The sequence below is a fragment of the Penicillium verrucosum genome, assembly GCF_028828655.1.
Source record: "Penicillium verrucosum strain IBT 35672 chromosome Unknown utg000001l_segment0_segment0, whole genome shotgun sequence".
Lineage (NCBI taxonomy): Eukaryota > Fungi > Ascomycota > Eurotiomycetes > Eurotiales > Aspergillaceae > Penicillium > Penicillium verrucosum.
In genome coordinates, this window is record NW_026643210.1 from 12832816 (window position 1) to 12851252 (window position 18437).

An 18437-nucleotide genomic window follows, 5' to 3' on the forward strand; every position below is an offset into this window, starting at 1 on the left:
CTAGAAGCTACGCCTCATACCCAGCATAACTAAATGACACCAACGTCAAGCTTCCCGTATCGGACACAACCACAACACCCTCCGCCGCTTTATTCGGATAAATGAGCCCTGATAGCACAGCCACACCGTCATCCACGAACACCTCCACCGAGTTCGAATCCACATATATGTCCAGCTTAACCGTGCTGCCTCCCGAAGGATTCGGCGCCATAGCCGAAGTGTTGTATGCCTTCTTCGGATCCGATGGCATGGAATCTGTCGCGGAACCGTCGGAATCCCTCACCAAAAACGCTTGGGAATTCTTGAAGTTATAACCAACGGTTGTGCTGAAAGATTCGTCGGATTTGATGCGAAAGCGGACTTCGTTGCCGTCGTCACCGGCTGTCTTGGAGATCGTTGCGCGGATGGCGTACGCATCTTCCGTTAGGTCGCTGGGCAAAGATGCAGATTTCGGATCCTTTGTAATGGTCTTCTTACTCACGGATTTGGCAGAGCCAAAAACTCCTTCATACCCTGTTATTGGGCTGCTAACAAGGGTAGAAGAATTATTGATGGTCTTGAGCTTAACCTCCCGAACCATACTGGTCTGACCAGCAAAGTTCCCGTAATAAGGTAGCGAAGCTGCGTACTCCCAGTTATTCATCCAGGCAATTGCATAGCGACTGCCGTACGTATCTTTTGGATTATTCCAGCTGACCGTGGCATAGAAGTCGGGCCCGTTATCCATCAATTGCGGCTTCGCGTCTGTGGCTGTGAAGTCATTGCCGTCCCATTTCCCGATCCAATACACGGTGCTTCCTTTTGCACCTGCGGCCAGGATCCAGGTGCGCTTCTTAGGCTCTCCGTCTAGGTCGATCTGATATAGGTCTGGACACTCGACGGGGTCCAGGTTAACACCAGTGTTCGGAGTGAACGAGGATGTATGCTTCCAGGTCTTGAGATCTGGAGAGGTATAGAAACCAATTCTGTCACCTTCCGCGAGAGACATGACCCAATTTCCTGCTTCACCATCCCAAAAGATCTTGGGGTCTCGAAATACGGGTTTTGAGTCCGGATCTGGGCTTGGCATAACAGGATTTCCCTTGTAAGGGACGAAGCTGACGCCCTTGTTGGTTGAATAGAAGAGAGACTGTTGTTGCACCCCATCCGCCATCTGTGTGACAATGACCACGACGGCATTTTTGCCAAAGCCAGCCTTGTTGTCCTCGTCCACTACCGCGCTGCCAGTCTCGATGTCACCCAGGTTCACGCCGTTGGGAGGATTGGGTTTGTATTTCTCGATGGCTACACCCTGACGAGTCCAGTTCACCATGTCGTTGCTCGTGACATGATACCATTCTGTCCCGCCGCCTGGATCGGAGCCTGAGCTGTCAAAGTCGGAATTGTAAAGGTAATAGAAATGCCATTCATTCCCGAGGAAGAAGGGACGTTGGGGGTCATTCATCCATTTCGTTTCGGGGGTGATATGATAGCTAGGCCGGGCTTGGCTGGCAGCAAGTGGGACTGTACTGGCAAACAAGGCGAGTGATAGCAATGAAAAACCACGGAACGCCAGCATCTTTGCGAAGAGTGCAACGAAACACTGCAACGTGGTAATGATAGATGAGTCTTAAGTACAAGCGATCGCGAACGAAGGGTGTGAAGATGAAAGTCAGGAGGTACTATATATAACTATATGTTGTAGCAAGTAATACGTAGATCTCCGGAGTCCGTGGGCCTGCGTGTGGTGGGTCCAGGGTCTGGTGGGTGTAGCATACTCCTTCTCATCTCCTGAGTGCTTCTGTTGATGTCATATGCTTCACTACCTAGGTAGCTCTTTGTGCTTACCACCTGGCGACAACAAGACCAGCCAGCAATTAGGGGGCTATCGTGCACGGTTTTCATCAACCCTTTCGGTCAAGAGCGAGGAAGATCCCATCTGTATTTAGTTAATTTTAGTTAAATGTATGCGTAAAAGACTACCTAGGTACGGAGTATATACCACTGTTGGCTTATAGCAAGCTACCCGCCGACTTTTTCCCGCTGATCTTCCCTTATTCCGTCGTTCGGTCTAAAAAGTAAATGTTGGAAGAAATAATTCTCATTGCTATAACTTGTGCTTGTCTTGTTTAGTAACCTCTCCACCTCTCCACAATATCAAGTCTCTGAAGAAAGTTATATATAAAAAAAAACGGGATATGTCAAATTACGGCAAGGGGTAGGGTTTGGTCGTTTGCTGCGAGTACTCCAAGGTACCACAGTCCAAGGAGAACCGTTAATTGAGGACGTCGTGCAGATCTGTTTCCCTTAGACCAAGGAATAGCCTCCGAGATTTCGAGATTTCCTCTGCGATCTACAACATAGCAATAAACTCTGCATCAGTTAAAATGAAACCATATCTAGTTTGGTGCTGTTTCATATAGAAATTGACTTGACATGTGATAAGCCTTGCTTGAACTGATTTTGCTTTTCAGAATCTGAGCTGCGTAGATCTGAATGCCACTTCTAGGAAGGTTTAATATCGCCGGGTTACGAAGACGTATAGGGGCCCCGGGGTCAAAACCCCTTTTGGGGAGGGGTTTATGCCTGAATGCCTTAATTTAGAAAAATTAAAATACCTGAATTACTATTACATGTGCCTTGGTAATCCAAGTACCAAGTCCAAAAAATATACATTCAATTCGGATTTACCTCAGATTCAATTCAGATTCAATTCAGGTTCAATTCAAATTGCCCCTATACGTCTTCGTACCGGGTGCTCTGTTTGCCGCGATTCCTATTGTTTGCCGAGGGTCCTAAAACGGTGACATCGCACGTGCCCTTCGATCTTTCTCGCCATTGCTCCTACATCAAAGGTTAAGGGGGTGATCCCCGTCAGACTGTTAGCTTGACGCATAGCCTCAAACCCATGGTACAATGCTTGTATCAATCTTTCACTCAGGTACATATCGATCCGAGCTTTCACAGCCATTTCAGAATGAACTGGATGAGGAGGAAAGTGGGTTGCGGGAAACTCAGGCAGCAAGGTGCTTTCAAGGATGGCACCAAAATCTCGTTGGGCTCACAGAGTTAATATCATGATAGCTGTACTTCAAACTGCGCGTAATTGGGCCCGGTTTGCCTAATGCTTGAAGATTCGGCAGTCCCGTTTGGAGGAATCTCATTAGGGTAGTTTCCAGCGCCATGATTTTTAGAGGAATAATGAAAGAAGAGAAAAGGATTAAAACGGAAAGTCAAAGGATAGAAAAGCAGTTAGAGACGATCGTTAATGGTAAGGTATCTTAGAGGAGAGAAGTGCCAGAGACTTAGCAATCGGGTTGCTAGAAATAGCTCTCTTTTAAGAACTTTTTGCCAGCTAGGTAAGGAATATACTAGAAGGCAAAAGGTAGATTACCTCGATATTAATAATGTCTATCGTTTATAAATAGGCTCGTGGGTATACTTCCGCACATTGTCCACCCCAACCTCGCCTTGCACAATTTCATCCTTATATTGTAGTTGCTCACAAAATAAGCTGGTCGAATAGCACTGCACCGGCTACCAATGACACCCCCAAGAGCTATTTCCACCTTTGCATGGACATATGGAACCATGTCAATGGGTGGTATAGCATGTAGATCACCCTGGACGGGATGCTACTCAGAAGAACGACAAATTCGATTCCACCTTGTTTAAGCGCCACAAAGATATGCCACATGCCGTCTGGAATGTCATCGATTGCATACCTAGGTAGACAAAATACAGTATTGGCACCACCTTGGCGAACTGCGGGCTGAACGGTTTCAGGTTTGGTACTTAGACTTTCTCGGCGGAGATGTCACCGAGCGTCGGAATAGGCCTTGAAGGATCGCGCATGGCGAGAGTAACTCTTGCGCCCTCTTGATTCTTTAAGTGTGGCAGCTGAGCCAACGCTTCCAGTTGCACCGAAAATAATAACATTATCAGGAGAGGCTATTCGGAGTGATAGTGGAGTATTCTTAGTCGTGAAGGGGGACACCGATATGCTCAAGTTGTCACGGAGTGCTATTCGGGGCTTAAAGTATATTAGATATGGCCTGAAGCTGGGGATACATTTTGAATTTATACTCAACTTATTTGTATGCGACACATGGACTTTTGGTGGTCCAATCCACCAACGAAGTCCGAGAGAGAGCGTGTTGTGGAGAGCTTGGAAGACCTGGAGTGCTCTGCGCCATGATATTATTATATGACGAGGTAGTTTTATTGTTTATGACTTCGTAACCAGGTGTTTTCGTTGTGGTTGGCCTGTCATTGGTCCAATGTACGAGCATATTCCGTGCAAGAGACCTTGGAGTACTGACAATGAAATGAAGATTCCAGCGGTAGTAGGAAGAGAAAGGATGAAGTAGAAGAAGAGGTAATGTCGAAGAGGTAATGTCGAGGAGGTGATGTCGAGGAGGTAATGTCGAAGAGGGAAAGAACTGAGGTAAGGAAGGAGCTGCCCATCTGCCCATCAAGAACATCTCAACCACTTTTCTCCAGATGCTTTCCTCTTCATCCTCTTCTCCCACCAAGAACTCTGAAACCGAAACAGACTTCAAAATGTCTGTCTCTGATCCTTTGCTAGACAGCTATAACTGTCCCGCATTTCTACGAAGCTGCAACGCGTACAGAGAGTACCTTGTCAAGACCGAGGCCCGGGAGCTCAACCTCCCATTCTACACGACAGTAAGTCTATATGAGGAGAATCAACTGCGAAAACCTTGACTAATTGTGCTCACAGAACTCAGCTGGTGAAATCATTGTGTACCACGGCGAGGTCTATTGTCGCGTACCGGGATGTAAACACAACCATGTCAGTGCATATATACCAAGGCTCTCCGAGATGGCTATTAATTGAATGTAGGTCGCTACCTCTGCGACTAACAACCTTCGTCAACACCTCATCAGACATGGGTACCACCTCCCGACGAGTGCCACGGGTCGATTGACGCAGGCCAGGAAGGATGCCGCCATTCGGTGGTACAAGTCCCTGTTTGGGGCTGAAGAAGATGACGATGACGAGAACAGCGATGACGACGATGCGGAGGATGACGATGAGGGGGACAACCGTGCAGAGAAAGACGATGAGGAATATGCGGAGGAGGACGACGAAGACGACGATGAGGACGACGATTGAGACGATAAAGATACTGCGGCAGACTAAAGTCTCCCTCTTGGCAGATGTTGCCTCTCTCTCTATGTCGCCATTGAAAATTGCCGCATATGTACCGAGCTCATAAGTCATTTTACCATTGAATGAAGTGGATCAATCATCCAATAACTAAGCATTTGATAGACCTACCTAATAACCACAAATACCTAATAACAATCGGCAACGAATCAACCTTCAACCTAGTCGATCTAGCCCGCTACGGCAATATCGAAGTCGACGACTCTACGATTGCTATCTAGACATATATATAAGGGCGTGCAGTTTATCGCGATACCTGTAGATATCATTTTTACGGCTAAGAACCGGGCATCACTTCTACTAGCCAATCTTCAGTCAAACAGCCATAGAAGCCAGAGTTCAAATCAGCTCCTTAGTCTAGAGAGACCTCGGGTCAACATAGGTAACCTGGAGCTTAATATCCAATTGCACCCCCTCCCCCATTATGGAAACTAGGCCTTGGATTTTATCTGAGCTCTGAAACCTACGACATAAACACCGAGACGGCTCTTTGCATCTGTCGCTAGTCCATGTTCATCTTCTAAACATGCAGATGATGGAATATAATATGGCTAACTGCATGAGGAAAGCCACTGAAAGATCCACCCATGCCTTTGTTGTCAGTTTGATTTAGTTTGTTACAAGTCAGTTAATATCAATATATTCTATAGTATGAATCTTCGATTCCGATGGGTACCCAGATAGAGAGCATCAAGATTGATCATTTGTACGCTAGAAGTCACAGTCTAAAACGTATATATAGAAACTAGTGATAATAATGCTTTTATTTGTTTTTAACTTTTCCCTATATCTCATAATTCTTTCAATGTGATCAAAGGGGTTTGTAGTATTTCTGAAAAAAAAAAGGTCACTATTGTTGCCTGTCTGACATATTTTTCAGAGTCTCTTTGTGCTAATGTTAGTGGGTGATTTCCTTTTTAGGAAATATGAGGTCAAGTTCAACATAGATGCCTAAATATAACAATTCAACACTAAACAAAGAAAACAATCATTCTAGACATAATGCAACTCTCAAACAATCACCAGCCTAAACAATGAATGTTTATTCAATTTTGGCTATTGGGTATTGAAAACAACGTGAATTAAACAAAGAGCCTATTCATTGTTGCAGTGCTGCCCTTCTTCACGATGTATTTAAACTCCCAAGACACCGAGAAAAAGACGGAGAATCCCTTGAGTCTCTTGAAATTCACTGATCTCATATTTCAAACCACAAATATGGTCAACATACTAGTGCTAGGAGCCATTTTTACCGGCCTCAACGGTATTGGCCTCTGGCATTCCATTCCATTTACTGGAATCACACCTTCCAACACTTTCTTTTGGCGAGGTCTCAACTCTCTGGAAATTGTGTATTCCATTCACACCTTGCACAAAGTTCACCCTTTGGTGTTCCCCGATTACGACAAACCCTCGGATTACGACCTCCTGCAGCAACTTTCACTCGATGTTAAACAGTACGAGAAAGCCAGGCTGGCCCTGCAAAACTCGGCTAATGCAGTACCACAACACCTCCACAACACAGAATCCACAACGACAATGTTAGACCTGGGTGCCGCGGCGATGCCCGCCTCGTTCTACTTGAACAATGGCTCGACAACGGAGCTCAACCACCAACAACCGCAGCAGTTCAACTCAGCCCAGGACCACACGGTGTTTCTCACGTTCATTTCTATTCTCATTTTTGTTATTCTCGGAATGCAGATGATGGGCTTTACGGTGACGAAAAACACCAAGCAGCACGTCGAGGACCTCCACTACGATTACATCAAAGGAATGAGGGTCATGCAAGAACAATTCGGTATCTTGATGTTCGAGATCCAAAAGCTTCAAATACAACATGAACAAGTACGGCCTGCTGTCATTCACCTGGCAGATTCCATCGCAAACTCCTCGGCCGACCTCCAAAATTGTCTGTTGCATATTGTTGGTATGATGGATAACAAATACACATCCAGCATGATTGACATTGAGTCCAAATTGGACGAGGTCGGTGAACAACACCTGAATTTGATGAAAAATACTGAAAGTTTCCCGCAGATTCCGAGACAGTTGGCTTGGCTTAACATATTGATGGCGAAGACCATGTCTAGCGATCTACCTGAAGGATTGCACCCGCCTTTGGATTTAAGCAAGAGCCCTACCCCCGAGCAGATGGATGGAGGTTACAATCGCAGCTCCCCCCAACTGGGCCCCAAACAGGACAAATATGAGAATTCATTTATTAGTTAGTAAACCTTAGGTAGCTACCCTTACGGTCAGCTGATCAGTCAGCTGACCGGGTAGACCAGAACGGCAGCTAGCTACATATAGCTACCTAGAGGAATCAACTTTCATCTTCCCAATCCATAATCCACGAATTGTGTAACAAAATGATTTAGAATCAACTACTAGTTAGTTATCTCTCTATATCACGTCTAAAAATATAATATAACGTGTTTATAAAAAAAAATTTCAAAAATTACGAAGCTCACTAGAAAGTAGTAGTTAGCTCCCGTATCAATTGTAGATAGATAACTAATACCAATATATACCACGATTCTTAGACCCCAGCACCTAGTTGGCATTGGAAAACAACCCGTAGACTCAAGAACATACTCGGGCCAAGTAAGGGGGAAACAATGGAGATAATAAATATTCTTCTTCCAATTGGCTCTTAGAAACCCTAACACCAACGCTATGTATACTTTTTTCTTATTTTCGGGTTGAACAATTGATCTGCAGATGTGGGTATCAGATAATGGAGTATTGAGACATTAGTCCAGGTCGTGGAAGGCCATGACATGCTGTCCACCACTGCGGTCCTTGCTCTTGGACTTCTTGCGCTTCTTTCGGTCCTTCGGATCCTCACGACGTTCCGCATCGCTATCATCCGAATCTTTATCGTCATCACTATCATCCATCATGTCTTCATCGCCAGATCCATCACCGACATTGTCCTCAGCCTCGTGCCACACCTTGACGGTTTGGCCACCACCAGAGACCATACGGCCCTCCATGTCAAAGCCTAAGCCCACAACACCATCGATCTCATCGTGCACAACCTCAGAGACGACTTGGTTGGGTCCGATGCGCACGAACTTCACCTTTCCACTTGAGAGGCCTGCGGCCACCACCTTGCCCAAGTAGTCAGGTCCAACTGCCATTGTCTCGACGGAATCTCCGCCATCGGCATTGCGGTCAACGTAGATCCGCTCATCCTGGTCATCCCACGCGCCCTTCTCCCAGAGAGTGACGATACCGCTAGCTCCACCAACGATAAGCTTTTCGCCCCGACTGGTTCCACTGGAAGGCAAACCACCCATAAAGACAGAGCTAACCAATTCTTCTTCCTGGTTCTCGCTGCGCACCAGAACGCCCCTCCGGAGATCCGTCACGGCCAGGGTTGTTCCACCAGTGGTAACCCACTGCTTGCTAAAGCCCGAGGTGCTAGTTTCGGAAGCCGGGAGAGGAGTAAGAGATGAGATGTAGTCGTCGTGGGGGGTGGTGCGACTGCTCAGGCCGCGCGGATACCTTGGAGTATGGGATACGCAGATCGTAGAGGTGCAGAGCGCTTGAGTCGGTACCAAGAAGAAGAGTTTGAGGAGAGAGGGCATGGATCATGGTTGGCGCATCAACAGAGCTATATGAGATCAATAAACGACAGGTCAGCCAAATGCGAAGGTCCTGATTGCAACGCTTGATGTTCGGGAAAGGCCCTTTACCCGTTCTTCTCGAGAGGAATCACAATCTTGTTTTGCACCTGACCAGTCTCGGTGCTTGCAGCCTTCACCATACCGTCTGTACCAGCCGAGTAGAGCGTTTTGCCATCCGTACCGAACCCTAAGGTGCGACAGCTACCCTTGTGTCGCCGAGTTCTCCACATCGTGTCGATGTGACCCTTTCCAGTGCGGGCCGAGGAATTTGGCGCGGCATCTTCATCATCCTCTCCTTCTAAGGAAGGCAGTCGGAAGGTCTGAACGTGGCCTGAGGCCAGACCGACAGAGACTACGGGCTCCTCGGGGTGGATAGCCTGAGCGAACAGGTCCGAGGAAAGCGGAAGTGTGCAGACCGTGTCGAACATGGTTGCAAATTGCGACAGAAATAATGGAAGAATCCAAAGGCTTCTAGTGAGCCTAGTGAGAATCTGAATTCGTGTGAATTGAATAAAGAGAATCAATTTCAAAAAACTGGAGCTTTGGAGCTGGCCGTTTTTTTTTCTGCCGAGCGGAGAATATCCCGACCGCCTTCTTTTACTTGTTTAGGTGCAAATCGTCTGCAAAAGATAACTACCGATCCCCACACAGGCGTTGTTGATTGCAAGCCCAACTTAAATCCATGAATTCAATAATCACGGCAATATTAGCCGCAAGCTCGTCTTCGGGCATACGAGCACCCATCAATGCCGCGAGCACATATCTAGCCAGTCGATCGAAGGGGGCTTGTTCGTTATAGCTGGGGGCTTCAAGAGAGCTCATCTCTCGTCATGATCTTCAACTTGACATCTGTCCACGCCATCCAATCCCACATGATACAAATTTCGCTATTAGGCACCGGGAGATTGAGCACTCGACAATACAGTCCGCAAGCAACGCGGATTTCCATCGAAAACGGATCGCTCATTCAATCATTGCAGCGTCTTCTTCAAATTCCCTGTACTCGTAGAACCCACGGTGCCTTCCCCAGAAGCCAGTCTCTCTCCCCAGGTTGTGATCATCAGCGCGGGGTTGGCGAAATAATCTGGTCATATCTTTCAGTCTTTTATGCGCAACATGGCCTCTCATTTCTCTATCAAATTTTCTTCCGAGCGGGCTCTAACGCAGCCAGAGGCCGATAATTACCGGTTACTTGGATTCTGATCTCGCTGAGCAGGTAGCTCTTCTGAAGGTTGCGATGCCATTGCGCGCGGTATAAGGGAGGGATTTATAGACGGATGAAGATAACGGACAGACTAACTATATACTACATAAAGTCTCATAGGGTGTATAAGAAGACGGCTAAACCGCCGTGTCCCTTCTTTATCTAGGTCTTCTCTCGCCATGTGCTTGTCAGTTCCAGTCATGCTGTCGCTGCTAGCAGGTAGCACCGTCAAATCCCGCGGCAATAAAAGCTCATCAAAAGAGTTGTGCAATAAAGAGAGGCGGAACTAATATGACTAGTAATGCTCCGGCAATCCTGAAGGCAAGGCATTCAGAAAGTGCGGTCAAAATGGAATACTCTTCTCCGAATCTACGACTTACTATGATAATTATAATATGTATCAACCACTTTGATTATGGGGCGAGTCATCCAGCTTACTATGTAACGATGCTCAACTGAGCGAGTTCGAGGGTTGAGCCAATGAGAAAGGAACAAAGAAAGTTCGTACCAATATCGGCTCGAACCTACGACCCCACTCGTCTGAAAACTAAAACCCCACATAAACCCCTCACCCTAAGTCGTCGAAATGGAACGTCGAAAGGATGAAACCAAAACAAAAAAAGTTAGCGCAGGTTCATTATCCATATTATGTCAATTCTGGAGCACCACATACCTTGGGAATCTTTCGGGACATGCCCCGAAGGGCGAAATATAGCGTCCTGGACTTCATTTTAACCCCAATTTTTGGATGAAATTTACTATGTAGAATACAATACTTGACCGTGGTTGGCCGGAATTCCGAGGATCCGCTCTTTCGCGGGAGCGGGTCTCGAACTCTCGAACTCACGACGCCATTTGTCGATCTCACGTGACTGCCTAACCCGGTAGTACCAATCAGAGCTAACTAGGTAACTATTTTGTCAAGCTGCCCCGTATGTGTATACCATCAAAATAGATATCCAAAGAAAGAAAAAAATAGGTAGCTTCTCTTTGATTGAGCGTGTCATCCTTAGTGCAGGGGCCATCCATGGATGCTAATCTTCTCTGTATGTTTTCATTTGAATATATCCCGAAGGGCGAAAGGATATCCGATCAGTTCTATATAACCTCAACTTTTTGACAGAATTATACCGCCTATCATTTGGGGAATACATAGTGAATAGTTAACGTATTCGGTAAGCGAGTGGCGCACGCAAGCGAACGGCGCACCCCAAAATACCTAGGTAGTAAAAGCGATAAATTACAACATGATATTTCAACAACAAACCCTCTTCTTTAATTTCATTACTCGTCGATGGCAATTGATAGGCATTTTGAGTATCATATATCAATTTTGAATGGATTGAGAACTTGCATTGTCACGGTATTGAAAATACGTCGCTGAACTCTACATATATAGAAATATATAACTATATATCTCACTCACCAATTTATTAAGTTCCCCTAAACTCTAACAAGTGGCTAAATTTAACATAAAAAGAATTAGGCTATAAGGAAAAGCTCCTATAAACAACCGTTGTTGAGTTATCATACTGTAATTTATCGTGTTTACTATGTGTTTTGAGGTGCGCCGTTCGCTTGCGTCCACGGGTGTGCCATTCGCTTACCGAATACGTTAACTATCGGCATGTGATTTTGATTATATAACTAACACAGACACACTAGTTAACTACCTAACTAGTTAGTTACCTGGGTAGTTGATTACGTTTATATAAGCCATCTTGGTGTCTTCCTAGGTAGGATGATGATTGGGTGAATGGAGATGTTCCACATCCAGGGTAACGTTGTCTCTCATATATAACAAAGAAAGATCCTGTCTATAACTGAAAATCCGATGTAGTGTAGGGGTTATCACTGTGCTCTTTCACAGCACTAACGGGGGTTCGAATCCCCCCATCGGAGAATTTCTTTTTTCTTCATCTTTTTTATCGACATAGTTTCAATATCTAATTATCTGTTTATGCATCGATGATAATACCTAGCTTGTATATGTTGATGGCTATGGCATCTTGGATTGGAAGTTGTCTTGTTTTCTCTTCGATACGATACAAGGAAACTATAGGGTGTCTGTCTCCAGATGTCCCAAGGACATCACCAAAGATGGTCTCTGAGTTAGACATTAATCTATGAAACCTATGAGCATCCAAGGGTTCTTAATTTCCGCTCGGGGAGGCAATATTGCCTATGTTGTATACATTTATGTAAGCTTTCCTCGGAAATGACCCTACTCATGACCGATGTTGAACGGGTATATGTCGATGACCATTTGTGGTTGCTTTGTTTTATTTCTTATTTTTTTATTTTAAAAAAAGGAGATAAGCAGTAGGAAATGGCATCCAGTCTTATAGAAAGGGGGCGTAATCGAATATTATACTCTCCATATCTGCTGTGAACCAATATAGGCTGGATATATATATACATGCTTGTGTACATGCTAGCTCCCCCTGTATAAATATCGTATTTGGGATAATTGAGTGCCGTCCCGAAAGCATTGATCACTGGTGTTTCTGTATGGTTCATCTACAAGGAACAGAAATATAGGGATAAGTATTCCTGGATCGCTCCACTCTCCAACAACATCCGATGTAGTGTAGGGGTTATCACTGTGCTCTTTCAAGTTCCTCTTGGGATATTGAACAGCACTAACGGGGGTTCGAATCCCCCCCATCGGAGTTTATTTTTTTCCCCCTTCCCTTCGCTGCATTCAATTTATGAAATGGTAGCCAAATAGATAGTCAGTCTTGTATATGTTGTAGTCAGAACAACGAGTCTTTCTTTTTCACATACAGAGTTGTACTAGCCCTAAATAAACCATCTAATGCATGCTTCCTTCTATGCCGTTTTTTTTTTTAACTTCAACAGCTTCTCTCTCTACCCAGAAGCTCCATGTAGAAACTAGAAATGACTAGGACTCATTAAATTGCTTGGAAATTATCCTCAATATGCAGCGCTTTCTCCCATCGACCCCGCCGGCCATTCCTCCGCATCGATATAAGCACTAATGCTCCCTATCTAAGTAATTTTGAAGATATTCAGCCTAAAGTAACCCGAGAATCGAATCTATTCAAGCGGCCTTGAAGATACCTATCGCAACAGCAAGCGATCGACACACTAGTCACCCTTCAAGACCCATGCAATCTTATACAACATACGCATTAGCATATCCGAGACCCTTGTTTATTCCCCTGTTTGGGGCTGTTAGCTTAGGGAGACTCGTAAGAAGTTCCCGGAGCCTTGCCAGAATCGCCTACGGAGTACATACTTTATTATTTTCGAGTCTCCCATATCCGGGGAAATTTACCCACCAATAGAAGGGGCACTTTGTTCAGGATCCATTGGAGCACAGGTAAACGCTTAGCTTGTATACTGACGGCAAATTACCGCGTCGAATCTGGCCCACCTGCGCTTCATGGAGTCTGCAGGTCAGGCAACAGCTTGGACAGATGTAACCTTGACATATTACTCCTCGGAATTTACCGCATACGATCCTGGATCAACGAGCAATCAAGTTGAGTACCACGTGCAACCGCTAGGATGCAGGGGCTCACCCTCAATTTTCCGTTCGGTAAAATTATATCCCTACCAGTCGCCAATATTTGTACGAGGTCACGTCGAAGTTATATTGTCTACGCGCCGTCTTTTAAACATTTGGTTCGCGAAACACGCCGCGGCACATCCGGCATCAGAATCTTGAAACACCGGCTTTGCCGTACTGCCAGGGCCTAGTGTTTCTCTTTGGAGTATTGTCGATACTACTGGTTAACCCCGCAATACGACCCACAGTAATAGCCAGGACTTAGCATGTGTCCTTCATCTTACTTTCTTTACTTCCGATACTCCGGGTTGGGCAATTAGTCCAATATCATGTGCCATGTCTCCACAAATCAGACCATCGCGCTGTTGATCTCTTGTGCTTAGTTTCTGTCTAATTCCAGAGTGAGATGTCTAAGGAAATGCGAGAGGCCTTGATTGATGCAGAGGCTTAGTTTATGCTCGATGGCTACCTTTACTAGTATGTATAGACCGAGCCTCGGTTTCAAATTTATATGTTCCCAACGAGACTGAGAATTGTTCTAAACAGTATGTCAAGACAGGTGATAACAAATATGTATAAACTAGGAGGATAATAAGAATCCATAATATTGTTACTGCTATGCAGTTAATATTGCAAGGGCATTATTTTGCCTTTTCACAATATCATGCTTTATGCCCAAAATGTCTGCAGAACAATTCTCCGTGTTTGGGTTTAACGCCTTGCAGAGTATCCCACATTATCTGACACTAAGAAAAGCCTTTCGGCGGGTTGATGTCAGTGGAGGACCTCGGGAGCGCTATGGTGCCTATTCCATCTAGCGGCACTCTTGGCAGGATTCAACCCCCTTCAACCCCACAAAGTATCTCATGATCTTTTATTCTGTTGACTATAGGGAGTAGTGTAATCGTATAGTCAAATCTCTTCCCAGACAGTACCGGTCCTGACGTATAAATGAAAGATCGACAGGCAACATACCTCAAAGCGTCATCGTCTGCAGTCATTGCCCCTTACACTATCAAGTTCCCCGAATCCTATACAGCAATCGACAGAACTGGATCGGGGGATTCTCCGTCTTCACGGAAGTTGAAACAATTAGCCCATGTTTATCCACTCCAATATCAGTCAGGATCTCGATGTGCATCTTACCACAGTTATCCGGCGATGATCATTCCCTTCCTGATTCAGGCGTCGTTTCCACTCTCAAACCGATGTACCCACGACACCGGAGGTCACCCAGTATGGAAGTAGATACAGGATTGATGACTGTGGACTCTCTATCCGTACCAATTTGGCAACGGCCTCAACGGTCCGTCACACCGGTAATGCTATCCCAAAAGGACCCTAGTCAAGGTTTGCATGGCAATGACTTAGAGCAACCCTATGCGTAAGAAAAATATATAAAGATCTATTCCCATCCCGAGATTATTTCTGTTCATCAACTGCAGGCCAGATAACAGGATAACAAGATATTATTGCAAACCGACCCTTCTTATTCGTCTGCAATGTATCAACGCGCACTTCTTTTCTCCGCCCTGGCGGTGGCAGCCCATGCCCAGCAGGTTGGCACATCAAAACCTGAGACCCATCCCTCTTTGAACTGGCAAAAGTGCACTGCCAAGGGCAGTTGCACCGACCAGAAGGGCTCTGTCGTCATTGATTCCAACTGGCGCTGGCTTCACTCCGTCGATGGGTCCACCAACTGCTACACTGGAAACGAGGTAAGAAATTCCGAATAGAGAAGATGAGCGTTTACATTTGTTGACTTCTTTGATACTAGTGGGACGCGACTCTCTGCCCCGATGACAAGACTTGCGCCACAAACTGTGCTCTGGAGGGCGCTGACTACGCCGGCACCTACGGCGCGAGCACAGATGGCAATGCCCTCACGTTGAGCTTTGTCACTGGAGCCAACGTTGGCTCTCGTCTGTTTTTGATGGAGGACGATAGTACCTACCAGATGTTCAAGTTGAAGAATCAGGAGTTCACATTCGATGTGGACACTTCCGCTCTGCCCTGCGGACTCAATGGAGCTCTGTACTTTGTCTCCATGGATTCCGATGGTGGCATGGCTAGGTACGATGGCAACAAGGCAGGTGCCAAATACGGAACTGGCTACTGTGATTCTCAGTGCCCTCGTGATCTGAAGTTTATCAACGGTCAGGTGAGTTGTTATACTGGTCAAGTTCGAAAAGCTCGTGAGAAAAATGACTAATGCGTGATACAGGCCAACGTGGACGACTGGGAGCCTTCCAAGAACGACAAGAACGCTGGTGTTGGCGGTCACGGATCGTGCTGCCCTGAGATGGATATCTGGGAAGCCAACAGCATTTCCAGTGCCTACACGCCTCACCCTTGCGAGAGCCCCGAACAAACCATGTGCGAGGGCGACAAGTGTGGCGGAACTTACTCCTCCACTCGCTACGCAGGAACATGCGATCCCGATGGATGTGACTTCAACTCCTTCCGCATGGGCAACGAGAGCTTCTACGGCCCCGGCAAGACCGTCGACACCAAGTCCAAGATGACCGTGGTCACTCAGTTCATCACCAGTGACGGCACTGACACCGGCGCCCTCAGCGAGATCAAGCGCATCTACGTGCAGGACGGAAAGGTTATCGCCAACTCTGCCTCGGACGTCAGTGGTGTTACCGGAAACTCGATTACCAAGGACTTCTGCACAGCCCAGAAGAAAGCCTTCGGAGATGAGGATGTCTTCGCTCAGAAGGGTGGTCTGGCTACCATGGGCGAGGGTTTGGACCAGGGAATGGTTTTGGTCATGAGCTTGTGGGATGACCACTATGCTAACATGCTCTGGTTGGATGGTGAGGTCTACCCCACTGATGCCGCTGCCTCCGATCCTGGTGCTGCTCGCGGTACATGCGCCACCACCTCCGGCGACCCAGCGACTATTGAGAATGAAGCGGGCTCGGCCAAGGTGACCTACTCCAACATCAAGGTCGGCCCCATTGGCTCTACCTACGCTTCCTAAAGAGTCAAAATGACACTTTCTGAACTCAGCAACACCTGGAATGCGGGGTCTTCGGGGTGCATAAATTCTTGCGCCAGTGGCAGCAAATGCCCAATTTGGAAGAAAATGGTGAATGATATATAAGCTTTCTTTCGTTGATAGTTGTGTGTATTCTTGATTTCATTTATCTTTTCTTTCTTAGAATCAGAGTGATTCTATTGATAGCTTGCAGTAAACTTCTTTTGACTGAGCCGTGTCTGCCCCCAGGGCTTGAAGTAGAGAGCACCTGAGGCAAACAAAAAAACGCCGTTAACAACCTGTATATTTCTACCCCTTCTCTCCCCTTCCTCTTCCTTTTATCCCCCTCTTCATCTTCCCTTTATCTACTTATTTACTACCAAAGCACATTGCGTTTTCCGTCTATTTTGAGGTTCGAATTACGTCACATAGCTATACATACATCGTGAGTACATGCAATTATACCTAACCTTATCGGTTCTTCCCAATGCGCCGATGAACTCGCGGCACATGATCTTTCATATTATCAACACGGCTAAATACCCGCTCACATCCATAATACTCGCAAACGATGCTAGGATTGTGCATGCCCTCATGACGATTCCGGTCCTTTTTGCTCGAAAAACTGCCCTGTTTCGATTTTGAACAACCATTATGTAGACACGGTCAATGCTTGCGATGTCTGTTGAAATGTGTTTCCGTAGGTCACAGCCTCCCGGAAGCGAGCCTTCGAGGTGCACCCCGGGTGAGCGCAACGCCAGAGCCTATCACCGTCGAGAATACCATATTGCGCAAGGTGGGCTTGGTTAAACGCGGAGACGGGGGCGAGGAGACTTCGACGTTAGAGAGGGCTGTGGGTGATGAGATACTGCTCGTGGATGTGTCGAAAGAGGATGCTGCTGGGGTGGGTGGAGCTAGGGAGCTGTCGTATGCGGAGTGCATAGGAAGTTGAGATACGCATTGTTGCGTGTCGGCCGTTGTATTCCCGCTAAAAGCAAGCTATATTTCTTGGTCTATCATTGTCGGTACAAGGCCGAACATGGGCTCGGTGAGGTTGGAGGTGATGGTTTGGTAGAGGCTGTCGGCGGATTCACTCCCCAGAAACCAGTCGTTCATTTGTTGTGTATTGTTGTAACATGACATGTCTTGGAGATATTGGTCCATGACGGGCTCGCAAGGCTGGTAGGTCTGATATAGCTGCATAGAGGTCATGCCCTTTGAAGAATCATGATCATATTGAAACTAGCAATCCAGGGTTTATATACCCTGGTAAAACCATCTGAAAAAGGCCCAGTCTGTAGCAAACAGGCAAACATACTTGGGATGGTGCTCCAACAATAACTGAGTAATTGGATAGTTGAGAAAGCAACGTTGCGAAACTAGGAAATCTGACAGAAACACTTGCATAGCATCATTTTAACCCATTAAACAAGTGAGATTTCATGAAAAAGGACGACGATGGAATATGGGCCGAGCTTTGAAAACTAGCACTAGAGGAGGAGCAAGATACTATATATCGAGCGAACATATCCAGATTATTTGATGAGTCCATAGATATACGGATCATCTCGACTCGGGCCTCGTATTCTGATGTAGTAGGCAACGAGCAATATGGGCTTAGATGACGCCTAGTGAAGCAAAAGCCAGCTGAAACATAGCCATTTGGCTGAGTTCCACTCGTACGGTCAAATGTGAAAGGGCCAACTTTAGTTTGTGACGGCGGATTGGGTGATTTAAGAAGTTTCACAATATATGTGAATTCTCGAATAGTCAATGAGGCACAAGGACATATATCAACGATACCCCTATGCTTTACGCAAGACCTTTGTAATGCTGGATCCGCGAGTGAATACTTACGAAATTCCTTTCGTGGATGGAGTACCAGACACCTTCCGCAATATATC

General features: G+C 46.2%; 6 protein-coding genes across 6 annotated transcripts; 3 read left to right on the top strand and 3 right to left on the bottom strand.

Moving 5' to 3' along the window:
• Positions 1-7: 7 nt before the first annotated feature.
• N7516_004720 (glycoside hydrolase family 32 protein) lies at positions 8-1558 on the bottom strand (the record flags this gene model as incomplete). The annotated part of the gene is made up of 1 exon (XM_057217440.1): positions 8-1558. The coding sequence occupies one exon, from the start codon at positions 1556-1558 to the stop codon at positions 8-10; it is 1551 nt and encodes a 516-aa protein (XP_057079323.1).
• Positions 1559-4542: 2984 nt separating this feature from the next.
• On the top strand, positions 4543-5119 carry N7516_004721 (uncharacterized protein; the record flags this gene model as incomplete). Its single annotated transcript, XM_057217441.1, has 3 exons — positions 4543-4668; positions 4724-4795; positions 4847-5119. The coding sequence occupies 3 exons, from the start codon at positions 4543-4545 to the stop codon at positions 5117-5119; spliced, it is 471 nt and encodes a 156-aa protein (XP_057079324.1).
• A 1272-nt stretch (positions 5120-6391) lies between these two features.
• Positions 6392-7405, top strand: N7516_004722 (uncharacterized protein; the record flags this gene model as incomplete). Its single annotated transcript, XM_057217442.1, has 1 exon — positions 6392-7405. The coding sequence occupies one exon, from the start codon at positions 6392-6394 to the stop codon at positions 7403-7405; it is 1014 nt and encodes a 337-aa protein (XP_057079325.1).
• Positions 7406-7929: 524 nt separating this feature from the next.
• On the bottom strand, positions 7930-9236 carry N7516_004723 (WD40 repeat domain-containing protein; the record flags this gene model as incomplete). The annotated part of the gene is made up of 3 exons (XM_057217443.1): positions 7930-8602; positions 8667-8795; positions 8878-9236. The coding sequence occupies 3 exons, from the start codon at positions 9234-9236 to the stop codon at positions 7930-7932; spliced, it is 1161 nt and encodes a 386-aa protein (XP_057079326.1).
• Positions 9237-15049: 5813 nt separating this feature from the next.
• N7516_004724 (glycoside hydrolase family 7 protein) lies at positions 15050-16536 on the top strand (the record flags this gene model as incomplete). The annotated part of the gene is made up of 3 exons (XM_057217444.1): positions 15050-15265; positions 15325-15708; positions 15772-16536. The coding sequence occupies 3 exons, from the start codon at positions 15050-15052 to the stop codon at positions 16534-16536; spliced, it is 1365 nt and encodes a 454-aa protein (XP_057079327.1).
• Positions 16537-17238: 702 nt separating this feature from the next.
• Positions 17239-17475, bottom strand: N7516_004725 (uncharacterized protein; the record flags this gene model as incomplete). Its single annotated transcript, XM_057217445.1, has 1 exon — positions 17239-17475. One exon carries the CDS (start codon positions 17473-17475, stop codon positions 17239-17241), a length of 237 nt encoding a protein of 78 aa, XP_057079328.1.
• Positions 17476-18437: the final 962 nt, after the last annotated feature.